At 33.8% G+C, this 13,957-nt stretch overlaps 1 protein-coding gene across 1 annotated transcript in view; it reads right to left on the bottom strand.

Moving 5' to 3' along the window:
* Pak2 (p21 (RAC1) activated kinase 2) overlaps positions 1-13,957 on the bottom strand; it is a 74,712-nt gene that overhangs the window by 8,440 nt on the left and 52,315 nt on the right. Inside the window, exons 7-13 of the mRNA XM_027935930.2 lie at positions 12,910-13,042; positions 10,795-10,858; positions 9,026-9,074; positions 8,419-8,531; positions 7,048-7,165; positions 3,942-4,041; positions 1,264-1,460 (exon numbers count right to left, since the gene is read on the bottom strand). Coding sequence (XP_027791731.1) covers positions 1,264-1,460; positions 3,942-4,041; positions 7,048-7,165; positions 8,419-8,531; positions 9,026-9,074; positions 10,795-10,858; positions 12,910-13,042 — 774 coding nt within the window. The remainder of the gene's footprint in view (positions 1-1,263; positions 1,461-3,941; positions 4,042-7,047; positions 7,166-8,418; positions 8,532-9,025; positions 9,075-10,794; positions 10,859-12,909; positions 13,043-13,957) is intronic.

Genomic DNA, 13,957 nt, shown 5'->3' on the forward strand with positions numbered 1-13,957 from the left:
TTAGGAGCTCCTTCACTGCCCCCTATGATACATTTCTCTCAATGTGCCCCCACCTCTTTCTTTGATAGTAGGGATTAAACTCAAATAATACTGCTATGAACACATTTGTGCAAGTTTTTTGTGGACATATGATTTTGTTACCTTTTTTTTTTTTGGCAGTGCTGTGGATTGAACCCAGGCCTTGTGCATGCTTGGCACTCTAGCATTGAGCTATATCTTCTACTCCATGGATATATGCTTTTAATTCTCTTGGATATATACCTAGTAGTGGAATTGCTGGGTCATATGGTAACTCAATATTAACTTCCTGAGGAACTGTCAAATTGTTTATAAAGCAGTATAACATTTTACATTGTCATCAGCAATATAAGAGGGTTCCAATCTTTTTTTTCATTTTTATTTTTTGTAGTACTAGGAATTGAACTCAGGAGTGTTCTACCTCAAAGGTATATCCACAGCCTGTTTGATTTTATTTTGAGACGGGGTTTTGCTATTGCCCAGGCTGGCCTCAAAATAGAAATCCTCCTCCCTTAGCCTCCCAAGTCCCTGGGATTACAGACAGATGTGTACCACTGTGCCTGGCCAACAATTCCAATTTTTCCACATTCTCACCAGTACTGATTATTGTTTGACATTAGGTAGAAAAAGGTATCCTCTGGTTTTAATTTATATTTAAATTATATTTCTTAATTAAAATTTAATTAAAATTAAAATAATTTTAATTTATATTTCCTTAATTGGGCCACACATGGTAATTTAAAAGGAGATGGGAGGATGGTTGAAATTCTTCACCTCAACTGCTAGAATATTTACTTATTCAAAGTCTACTCTGTTTGAAAATGGGCTTGAACACTGTCAGTTATAGAGTTTTCTCAGAGATGTGGTTCTATTTCCCGCTTTTCTGAACCTTGGTGTACAGAGGCTGAAGTTCAAAGTTGATAACTTGATTTCTATTCTATATCCAGAAATGTGTAGGAAAAATACTTTAACTGTGTAGAAAAAGGCATCTAACTAGGGTACTTCATATTCTTACTTATACCATACAGAAACCATACAGCTGACTAATAAATACCTATAGTTTTAGCTAACACTTTCAGCTCTGTAACTCAGAAGCAGTATGACTTGTAGATACAAAGTAAGGGCAGAGATTAGGTTTTGTCAAGTTTCAATTCTAAATTCTTAACCAATGAACATCACAAGTTTTAACTACACTTTAAGGAACAGTATTTTCTTACACTAAAGCTGGTGTTAAACTGGTCTTACCCTCAAAGGATTTTCATTGAGGTATGGAGGCTCTCCTTCGACCATCTCAATAGCCATGATACCCAGTGACCATATGTCAACTTTGGGGCCATAAGCTTTCCGTGTAACCACTTCTGGTGCCATCCAATAAGGTGTTCCAACCATGGTACTGCGTTTACTCTGCTCAGGGGTGATCTGGGCACAAAAACCAAAGTCGGCTAAGAAACAAACAAACAAAAAAAACAACTAGAGTTAATAGCTTCTAGTGATGGTTTTATAAAAGAGTTCACTTCAGATGACACAATTACATTTTGACTGTTCATGCTTTTTTAAATCTTTGTTAAAAAAAGAATAATAAAGTAATCCAGAATGGGATTAAAATATGTTGATGATGTTATATACTGCCACTTTTTGCTTTTTGTTCCTACAACACAGTGTAAATTATTACGATGGCTTTTATTCTTAATAATAAATTCTATCCTAAAAAATTTAATAAAACTTAAAAAGTCCAAAGGGGAAGAGGGAATCACCAAAGGTGGACACCAAATCTAAATGCAGGCAATCAGGCAAGGGTTAACACTACTTTAGAATAAAATAAAGAGAAGCTAGAATCACTAAGCATACAACTTAGCAGACAGCTCAGAATTGAGGGCAATTGTATTGACAAGATACTCACTAGCATTAATCTACTCCAACTATCTCTACTATAACCAAGGAACAGAAAACTTACTTTAGTACCTGATGTTAATTTTGTAGAAAGGTCAGGATGAGAATTTATAATGTTTTCTTCCCTTCTACTGTTAAAGCCATTCAACTACTATGTAACTACTGGTATCAGGTCTGTAAACTTTAGACTGTTTTGTATTTGGATAAGAATGTATAATAGCTATGAATTGCTTGGTTTGCTTTTACTTAACTAGAATATTTTGTTAATTGTTTCTGTAAGAAATCCTTCCATACTGGAATATTTATCTGCCTCATTTTAAAAACCATAATATATTACAGAATACAAAAATACCAAATTACCATTCACTTACTGTTTGACACTTAAGATAGTTTTAGTTTTTCTTTACAATGTTGCAGGGAATATCCTTTTATTAATTGTAATGCATATATTTAGTAATTCTATAGGAGTTAGATAAAATAATTATAATGAAAATGAGTGTTTATAAAAGCCAGGTACTGTTCCAAGTACCTTATAAAAATATCTAATTCTCATGATAAAGATTTTTTTTTGTATTTGGTTCAGAGTAATTGATTTTTTTTTTTTTTTTTTTGGACCAGGGCTTAACCACTGAGCCACATCCCTAGCCTTTTTAAAAATTTTATTTAGAGACAGGGTCTCCCTAAATTAAGTTGTTAAATTGCTAAGGCTGGCTTTGAACTTGCAATCCTCCTGCCTCAGTCTCCAGAGCCACTGGGATTACAGATGTAGGCTGCTGCATCCAGCTTAAATAATTTATTTTAAAATTTATTTATTTTCTTGTGGTGCCAGGGAATTAGACACTGGGGAAATTAAACCCAGGGTTTTGTGCATACTAGGTAAGTGCTTTACCATGATCTATAATCCCAGACCCAGTTTTCTTTCTTTCTTTCTTTTTTTTTTTTGCATGCAGTTTGGGTGGGGGGAGTTTAACCAAGGATTGAACTTAGGGCTGGTTAACCACTGAGCCACATCCCAAGTGCTTGTTATTTTTTTATTTTCAGACAAGGTCTCACTAAGTTGCTTAGGGACTTACTAACTTATTGAGCTGGCTGTGAACTTTCGATTCTCCTGCCTCAACCTCCCATGCCAGTAGAATTACAGGCATGCACCACTGTGCACAGCCCCAGGTATGTTTACTATTAAAATTATTCACATTTACAAATAGGGGAACCAAGGCATATATATTTTTAGTTAATTTACCTAAGATCATTCATCTACTTAGTAGCAGTCACCACAAAACACTATCCAAAAAAGTCTAATTCCATTTTTATATGTCTCCACCAAAAATGTATGTGATTATCTACTTCTAATTTGTCCACTAAGATAATTTAAAGATAGAATCTTATATTTTGATGACCTAATTGAATAACCTTTAGAGGACACAGTTTAATAGCTCTGCTTGATTCCTCCAGAGGGCATGGCAGGAATTCCAAGATATAGACACAGAGAAAAAAAGTTTAGGATGTTTTTCATGACTCTACTGTGTCTCATACAGAAGAAAATTAGAAAAGTAGGATATTTTATTTGTCATCTCTGAGGTTACGGTCATATAGTTATATAGATTAGGCTATACTGTACAAAACTCAAGAGAATGCTGAAGAGTACAATGAGAAAAACCAGTCTAACAGATGGCAGAAACAAATGCAAATTGATCTCTAAGACAGCATCAACACTAGGACAGGCTCAGGCACTGCTTCTTAGTCCTTTACATTTATAACCTCCCAAAAAATCCTGAGATTGGTTCTATTATCTTCCTCAGTGAATAAATGAGAAAAGACACACAAAGAGATTAACTTGCCCAAATTATTAAGCAATTAGTAGCCAATCTGCTATTTAAACTCAGTCCAGTTAATAGTTCGTAATCTTTACCATTAAATTCCCCCCATATATTAATTATTTAAAATATTAACAGAAGAGATTTGTTTTAATTAAAAAAGCATAAAAGTATATTAAAAAATAATGAATGAATGTTTTTTCTTCATTTGTTACTCACTAAGTTTAACTGATCCTTCCATTCCCAAAAGTACATTGTCACTTTTGATGTCTCTGTGGATCACTTGATTGGCATGTAAAAACTCCAATGCCTGTAAACACTGAACAGAAGCAAACATATATCAATGAAATAGTCCCAAAAGGACTATCTTGCTAGTTCACATAGAGTAGTTATGTGTCTAGTATCCAGCTAAACACCCTGCAATACATTTACATTAACATTTATAAGAAAAAACATCCTCTCATATGCAAAGTTCTGAAAATAAAATACCTTAATTAGTAAGCAAGATCCCTTCCCACATTCTGATCTCTAGATATCTAGAGACATTATTAAATGATGTCTTATTAAGTCCTTTTTTTCCCAATGATTCTTTTCTTTTTTCTTTTTTTTAAGGAAAAGGCCTTTCTTTGATGCCCAGGTTGGCCTCAAACATTCCTCCTGCTTCAGCTTCCTGAGCAGCTAAGACTGCAGACATCTGCCATGTGCCCAGGTAGGTCATCCATCACTGATTTCTTCTTCTTCTTTTTTTTTTTTTTTTTGCAGTGCAGGAAATCAAACCTAGGGCATTGTGGATGCTACATAGATGCTACATATATAGTCTACTAATGAGCTACATCCCCAGTCTCTGACATGGATTTTTAAAACTTAGTCTTCAATGGTCTCTTTTATAAAATGATGGATGAGTCCATATAACTTCTAGGCCTTTTCAAGTTTAAATCCCTAGTAGTACACAGTACTTGGTCAATAAACATAAGTTCTTTAGAAATTATTTCCAGAGTAGAGAATAAACTTGTGATTATTTGCACTTGAAACCTGAGGTACTCAGAAGTCTAATCAATGCGAGCCACTAGGACAAGCAGGTAAGATTGAGGGTAGTCTGGTTGCATTCAGGGGTTCATTAAGGTAATGTACTATGTCTTCATCATTTCTTCTATGGTGGATTTTATGTCATGCTATATCCACAGCCTAATACTAACAATGAAGGAATATGGCTAGAGGTAGAGAGCTCAGTGGTAGAGCACTTGCCTAGCATGTCCGAGGCCCTAGGTCTGATCCCCAAAACTGAAATAAAACTAAACAAAACAAACACATAAACCAAAAACACTATTAAAAATAAATAATAAAACAAAGTTATTGTGTCCATCTACAACTAAATTTTTTTTTTTTTAAATTAGGATAAATTCCTCCCTTCCTTAAACACAAGAATGAAATTTTAAATATTTCTTTGTCCCATAGTTTTTCGTTGTTGTTTTGTTTTGGGTTTTTTGGGTACTGAGGATTGAACCCAGGGGTACTCAACCACCGAGTCACATCTCCAGCCCTTTTTTTTATATTTTATTTAGAGACAGTGTCTTGCTGAGTTGCTAAGTGCCTCACTAAGTTGCTGAGGCTGGCTTTCAACTCGCAATCCTCCTGCCTCAGTCTCCTCAGCCACTGGGATTACAGGCACATACCACCATGCATGGCACCGCCATAGTTTTTTAATATAAACTGAGACAATAAATTATATACTTGGGAAAAGTTAGATGTATTTTTATTCTTATTCCCATCAGAGTAGAACAACAAATAAAGTCTGCACATTATTTGTAACTATTAAAAGTCTCATTCAAAATATTCTACTATTATACAAAGAAAAAAACAGATAATAATGGTCATGTTATTTTTTACTAGGCATTTAATTGGATTCTGGAAAAGAATAAAACCACAGAAAAATATTCATACAAATAAGTAGAAATTAACTTGTCAAATTTTAAAAACTTTGATACATAAAAGAACACCCAAGTGAATGCAGTTAGAACAACTCCTAAAATTATTAACTATGAAAAAAATTGTGAGAAACAAATAAAGTTTAAATAAATTCTTATTAAATTTTTATTAGTTTTTAAGTGATACTCTGTTAAGGGATATAACTATGTTCAGAACTATGAAAGAGTTCTTATTTCCTTAATCACTCAGGTGGGACACCACTCAGAATTAAATTTTCAAAGAATATTACCTTAATAAAAATAATTCTCCATGTATTACACAAAGTTTATAATTCACTGTGTATTACACAATAGTCCCTCATAAACTTTTATAATTTTGTCATTTATGACAATGATCTCTGTGACATCAGGACAAAGTACTATCAGTTTCAATGACAATGAAACCATTAACCTAAGTCTTCTCAATTAAAAAAAAAAAAAAAAAGCGACAGACAGATGAAACACTTGCTTTTGCTTAGACTTAGGCAATTTGGAAAATTCTACTAGCTTAAGCAAACAGTACATCTATAATTCATTAATAAATATGAAGAAACAACCAATTTCTTCACCTTCAGTGAGCTCAATAAAGCTAGAAGCAGACTTAGTGATATTAAAGGTAATCACATTATCTTGTTTGGTCTGTGATAGTTCTAGTTCCCAATTTGGTGGGTGGGGAGCACAAGGAGGGATACCAGGGCACTTTACTACTTTACTTTAACCCAGAGGTACTTTACTACTAGGCTACAAACCTAGCCCTTTTTATTTTTTATTTTGAGACAGGGTCTCACTAAGTTGCTTAGAACTTGCTAAGTTGCTGAGCCTGACTTTGTACTTATGATCCTCCTGTCTCTGCCTCCTGAGTCACTGGGATTATAGGCATGCACCACCACACCTGACTGAGTGGCATATTTTTAATAGCACCTACCCTGTCTGGATGATAAACTATTGTGATGACTATAAAGAGATTTGAAGATGAACCTAGTTCTTCAAAGACCTTAACCAGGCATGTGTGTAACCCCAGCTACACCAGAAATGGAGTTACAAGGACCACAAATTTGAGGCCAGCCTAGGCAAGTTTTGAGACTGTCTCGATATAAAAAAATAAAAAGGGGATGCAGCTCAGTGATAAAGGGCCCCTGAGTTCAATCATCAGTACCCCCCCAAAATTAAAAAGGGCCTAAATTTCATTCCCAAGGTAACTTACACCTGAAGGGCTGAAACTCTCATTTGAGATGAAACAGTATGGGATAACTTGCAGAGAATGTGTACAATCAAAATTCCCTGTGCAGAAAAACTTTCCTTTAATTTATCTCTTGCTGACCACACATGACCCTTCTTTATCCCAAAGAAAGCAAACTCACCTCTCTGCACACAGCAGCAATCTGCGCCTCATCCATGCAGGTTTCTGTTACAACATCAGTAAGTGACCCACCAGCAAGGTACTCCATTACTACAAACAATTCATCTCCTACCAGGTAACTAAAAACAGAACATATAAAACATGTATTTTTATTTTTCTAAGCATATTACACTCTAGGTTCAAGATTTCAAGTGTTACGCACCATAATAATAAAACTAAAGAGCTGATAATTTGAGAGCTAAGAAGAAAACTGAAAAGTTACTATGTAAGAGCACAAAAAAATAACTGAGGGTCATTATGATTTTTAAGTCATAGTTTGCCCATAATAGTAGTCTAGGTGTATACATAACCAAAATAACCCTAACGTAAGGATTATTGATCTTGTTTTGCAGACACAGGGACAAAGGCTTGGAGAGGTTATGTAACTCAGACAGTAAGTGACAGAGTCAGCATCTAAAGTCAAGTTCTAATGATTTCAAAGCCTATGGCTTATCTTAACGAGCATTATATGATGACTTGAAATACTATTTTAAAAAGCAGAGAAATGTACCTGAAAAGTTTATTTTCACGAACACAGACCCCATAATTAAGGCTAAAGTCTCAAAATATATTATCATTTCTCCATCTTCAACAAACTTACATATGGAAGAAAATCACCTGTAACTCTAATACGACACTAGTATCATATTTTTACTAGTTGTCTTTCATTCATACAAGTGAATCACTTTTTAAAAAATTGAATAATATACCTAATTTTCCATTCTGTTTTGTTTTTTTGTTTTTGTTTTTGTTTTTTTAACATCAATGTCTGGGGCTGGGGTTGTAGCTCAGTGGTTGAGCACTTGCCTTGCGTGCCTGAGGTACTGGGTTCGATCCTCAGCACCACATTAAAAAAAAAAAAAGTAAAACAAAGATATCATGTTCATCTACAACTAAAAAAATGTTTAAAAAAAGAACACATCAATATCTGAACTACATGCACTTTTCATAAACATACAATTTGCCCACAAAGAACAGCATTTGAAATAAAAACTGATCTAAAAGTTTAAGAATTGTGTGCTAGTCACCTCTGTGGGTTAAAACATGAATCCCAATTGACCATTCCTTAATGTTTCAGCTTCTGATCATTTGCACGAATATACACACCATCAGCAAAGTCCTTCATTTAGCTGCCTTCTCTCTCTTGCCAAGTAATATCCCTGTAGCAAAATGACCTTCTAACTTGGAATATGCTATTTTCACCTCTCCTCTTTCTCTCTTAAGTTTATTTCTCGGTATTGACACTTCAAAGTGGATAGCCTCCATCAAACCATGAGACTACAAATTTCCATATTTTTATCCCCATATTTAAAAGAATCTCAAACATATTTACCTGTCTAAGAAGTTAACTATGTTGGGATTCTTTAATTCTTTCATCACCAAAATCTCATTAATGATCAGTTCCTTCTTTGGCTGTTTCTGTAAATTAATCTGTTTGATAGCAACCTATAAGGGAAATAGAATTGGAGGAAAAAAAAAAAAAATCAATGGTTTCCCTAATTATCTTAGAAAGTAACAAACACCAACCAGTTAATAATTTATAGTAACACACAATATTACTTAGTAAGATTTAACGGACAAACAAGTAGTATTTTCACTTGCACACTGCCTATGCACAGTGTTATACACTATATGGACCCTAAATATGTTCAGATTTATCCTGAAGTTGATTAACCAACCTAAGGTCAATACAGTGCCAGGAATTAACCCTCTTTTCACTCCAACCTGGGAAAATATTTTTTTTTAAATATTTGCTTATTCATGACATAATTCCTTCTCTGTTCCCCTTAATGTGAGAATGGCTATAAAATGACATAGATTCATTCTTACAACATATCTAACTTAAAAAATATATTCCTACTGATTATGCTTAGCTTTATCTAGTATTTCTCCTACACAAAAAGCTAATATAACATCTAGAAGTATGAAAAAGTTGCTACCTCCTGTCCCAGAGCCACATCAGTAGCAGTAAAAACTGTACCAGAAGCCCTAGGGGAGAAAAGACACAATTAGAATTAAGGTTTCGAATCACTGCCATTTATAATATCCAAAGACTAAAATTTTTTACCCTTCTTACAATTGAAAAAGGATGAAAGAACACTTAAGATTCAACATCTTAAGAACCAAAAGAAAAAAAAAAGAGGAAAAGAGGAGGCCATCTTTCTGGACAAAACTTTTACTTTGAAATATTTCAGGCCTACAAAAATATAGGGAAAAAAAGAAATAAAAAAAATAACAAATACTCATGAATACAATTCCCTGCTTAAGAAACAAAGAACTGCAAATAAACTTGAAAATTCTCAGTAAGCCTTTTCCTTCAGCATTCTCCCTCCACCCAATGGTAACCTGTCCTTTTTATTTATCCTGTATTAGATGAGCATCGTTTCCATGCATTTTTGTATACTATGACGTTTCAGTTTATGTATTTCTCTGCAATTTGCTTTTTTAAAATTCACCTGGCTGGGTGTGGTGGCACACACCTATAAAAGGGCTAGGGATGTAGCTCAGTAGTAAAGCGCCTCTGGGCTCAATTCCCAGAACCATAAATAAATGAATAAACAAACAAACAAATATATTCAACTGGATTTGTGATACCTATCCATATACATAGGTATTAGTCTTATTCATTATTAATTATTCAATATATAACATCTATATGTTCAAAATATTAAGATGATTTTCAATTTTTTATTATTAAAATCAGTGCTGAATTGAATTTAGTTGTTAAAAAGAAATTCAAAAGGAAGTTTCCAAAAATTCTCATTCTAAATCCCACCAATTATTTCTAAATCCACAGAACATTTTGTAGAGATTAGTAACATTAAAAATTCAAGATGTTGGGGCTGGGGATGTGGCTCAAGCGGTAAAGCGCTCGCCTGGCATGCGCAGAGCACTGGGTTCAATCCTCAGCATCACATAAAAATAAAGATGTTGTGTCCACCGGGGGGAAAAAAAAAATTCAAGATGTTCATTTGCTTTCAAGCAATAGAGGAAAGAGCTTAATTAGTATAGTTTAAAAACAAATTACTAAACAAAATCTGATTGGCAGACTCAAAGATCAATACTCAATGATATGATTCAAAAACATTCATTCATTCATTTATTTATTTATTTTTAATTTTATTTTTTAATTTTAGTACTGGGGATTGAACCCAGGGGTGCCTTACCACTGAGCTTACTCCCAGTTCTTTTTATCTTAGGATCTAACTAAATTGCTGAAACTGGCTAAAAACTTGAAATCCTCCTAACTCAGCCTTCTGAGTTAGATTATAGGTGTGCATCAACATGCCCAGATACATGTGTGGGTTTTTGCTTTGCTTTGCTTTTGTTTTTGCATTGCCAGAAATCAAACCCAGGACCTCATGTATCCTAGACAAGCACTCTACATGGAACTACATACCCAGCCCCAAATGAATGTTTTTATGGCCTATAATCCTGCAATAAAATTGTCTTTTAAATATGTTATGGACAACTTTTCCATCTAATAATCCCTTACCATCTATGAGAAATAATATTTAATAAGAAACAATAATGTAAAGTCATTGCTGACATGTAGGGTTTTTTAACAATTACATTATGTATTTACACAAATCCCCTAGGGTACCACTCATAGAATACAGTGAACGCTCAATGTCAGGGGGAAAAGAGAGATCATGCTGAATACCCAGTAAATAGTGAATATTATGACAATACAATCATAAACACTTACCCCTGTCCAATTTTTTCATATCTTGTATATTTTTTCTTAGGATCACCTATGCTCACAATAGTTCCTATTTTAAACAAAAACAACATTGAAAGCTCAGTTGAACATTTTAAACACAAATTAATTTTGGTATAATTATTTCTTTTAATAAACTCTGATTTTAAAACACTGGTTTTCAAACATCAAATTTCAACAATAATTTTTTTCAAACAAAACACTGAAGAAACTTAGTAAAAAAAAAGCAAAAAGGTATTCGAAACAAGAAAACACATACTCTCCATTAGGTTAGGACTCCTAACTAAATACTTTCTCAAAAATCATGACATTCCAGAACAACCAATTGTTCTAGTCTGCCTGAGATTTAAGGGGATTCTCAGGATATACAGCTTTACAAATGGCAATTTCAGCTGAGGCAAAAGAATCATAAACTCGAGATCAGTCTTGGAAACTCAGTGAGACCCTGTCTCAAAACAAAAAATAAAAAGGTTGGGGTGTAGCTCGGTGGTAAAGCACCGCTGGGTTCAACCCCCAGGACCCAAAACAAACAAAAACTTGGTAATTCCTGGGAAATTGGTCACTCTACTTTTCTACCACACTGCATATATTACACACAGTGATAAGTTATGAAACTACTTACTATCAGTAATAATAAATGAATGATATCCAAATGAAATAACCCTAAATGGCTTTTCTGACTATTTCAGTATATCTTCTTTTAATATATTTAGGAAATCACCTACTACTAATATGAACTAATTATGTATGTATTTTAGGAATGTTCAAAGTCATAATTAAGAAAAGATCAAAACTTAAATTCTATGACCAGTAAGTCAAAACATAAGAAAATCACATTAAATTTTCACTTAGTTAAAATAAAAGAAGACAGGGACATATCAGGAAACTCACATACATAATCTTATATAGGTACTCAATTTCAAGTTAGCCACTTAAGTTCAAGCCAAGAAGCTAAGGGCAAAAAGATAGGGGATGTGATAACTAAAGGTCACAAATGAATAGCCACAACTATTATTCTAGTTCATTTTTTTAAAGCAGCAGCCCTCCTAAGTAAGATAAGGTCTATTATATACATAAATATCTATAGGATACCACAGTCAAAGCAGTTTTATATTGGAAAGTACTAAGGAATCGAGAACAAATTAATGTAGAACATGTGATTATAATAACCTGTCTTTACAGTATTTTTCCTTGATCCTTCTATGTCACATGTTCTTTCTAACTATAGTTACTGGAGCCTTGTAATCCCCTTCCTGGAACTGTTACATTATTTGTAATGCTTGATTCAGGCCACTGATAGTTATTAAAATTAAAAGGGAAAAGTGTTTTTCCCTTGAATATATTTTATGACTACACATTCTATTTTGAAAAGCTATAGGTTTGGACAAATATATACAACCTCTTTTGATAAGGTTTGCAACTGTGTCCATGTTCATATCCTTCAGATTTGGCCCACAGAAAAGAAGTACTGCTCTCAAAGGGACTGACTTCACTATCAATACATAATATGTTTCAACAAACAAACTGAATATTACTTTGCCTTCACATTTTTTTTTTTTTTTGGCAGGGAAGTACTGAGGGTTGAATCCTGGGGCACTTCTTATATTTTATTTTGAGACAGGGTCTCACTAAGTTACTCAGACTGGTCTTGAACTTGAAATCCTCTGCAATCTCCTGCTAGGATTATAGTCATGTGCCACCATGCCCAGCTCACTACATTTTAATTGAAGCACCTATTTCTGTAAAAAAACAATTTTTCTTTCTGCCTTGAGGCAAAATAATAAGCATATATTACAATCCAACTGGGTCTTTTTTTTTTTTTTGCAGTGATAGCGATAGAATCCAGGACCTTACTTACACTAGGCTAGTGCTCTACTACTGAGCTATATCCCCATACTTGGGTCATATGTTTTAAGAAAATTAATAAATTAATTACATAATAACATAAGGTGGGGGTTGTGGTTCAATGGTAGAGCACTTGCCTAGCATGTATGAGACACTGGGTTCAATCCTTAGCACTACAAAAAAATAAATAAAATGAAGTTACTGTCCATCTACAAAATATTTGTTTTTATAAAATAATGTAAAATATAGGTAACATACTTAATTTCTCCATAATCTCTTCATCTGTCATCTTTGTCTTCTTTTTCTGTTTGTCTGAAGATTTGGCACCACTGTCGACATTGGAATCACCAACAGGTGCAGGAATGGGGTCAATTACAGACCGTGTATAAATCTGCAGAGATATAGTTCATTACTGAGATTTGAAAAAAAAAGATTTTTAGATATTCTTACTGGAACACTAATTTTTTACACAAAACTGTTATCTCTTTTTGTTCTAAAGAATGCAATATTTTCAGACTACAAAAAAACATGTATTGAAAAAAAGTGTGAAACATTTTTCTTTGCCATAGAATAAATTTATTTAAAAGTATATCTAGCAGCCAGGCACAGTGGCACAAGCCTGTAATACTAAGGACTTACGAGGCTGAGACAGAAGGATTCCAAGTTCAAAGTTAGCCTCAGCAACTCAGTGAGGCACTAAGCAACTTAGTGAGACCCTGTCTCAAAATAAAAAGTTAAAAAAGGGGCTGGGAATGTGACTCAGTGGTCAGATGCCCCTGAGTTCAATCCACAACACCAAAAAACTATAACTAGCAAAACAGTAGGTCCATGAATAAAATTTATGTGTACCTAGATCTAAAATAGTAAAATGGGCTGGGGGTGTAGCTCAGTGGTACAGTGAGTGCTTGCCTAGCACTTGTGAGGTACTGTGTTTGATCTTCAGCATGACATAAAAATAAATAAATAAAATAAAGGCATCTACAACTAAAAACATTTTTTAAAGTTAAAAAAAATAAAATAGTATAACAACACAGTAAAAAAAGCAGCTCAGTTTAAAAATGTTTTTAATAAAAAAGATGAATAAAATGCAAAAGAATAAAACTTTGTTGTTGAAATAACTATTACTAATTTCTATAAAACATTTTACACAAATATAATACCTACTCTCCCTTTCATTTCAAAGAGCCAGTTGTAAGGATTATTGAAAACTCAGCCATCTGTCATGAGATGGGATCCAATGGCAGTTCTCGGAGCCACCACATCACAGTCCAGCCCCCTTAGTAGTTCTTTCCCTGGCTCCATCTGA

This window comes from Marmota flaviventris, chromosome 8, assembly GCF_047511675.1.
Source record: "Marmota flaviventris isolate mMarFla1 chromosome 8, mMarFla1.hap1, whole genome shotgun sequence".
NCBI lineage: Eukaryota > Metazoa > Chordata > Mammalia > Rodentia > Sciuridae > Marmota > Marmota flaviventris.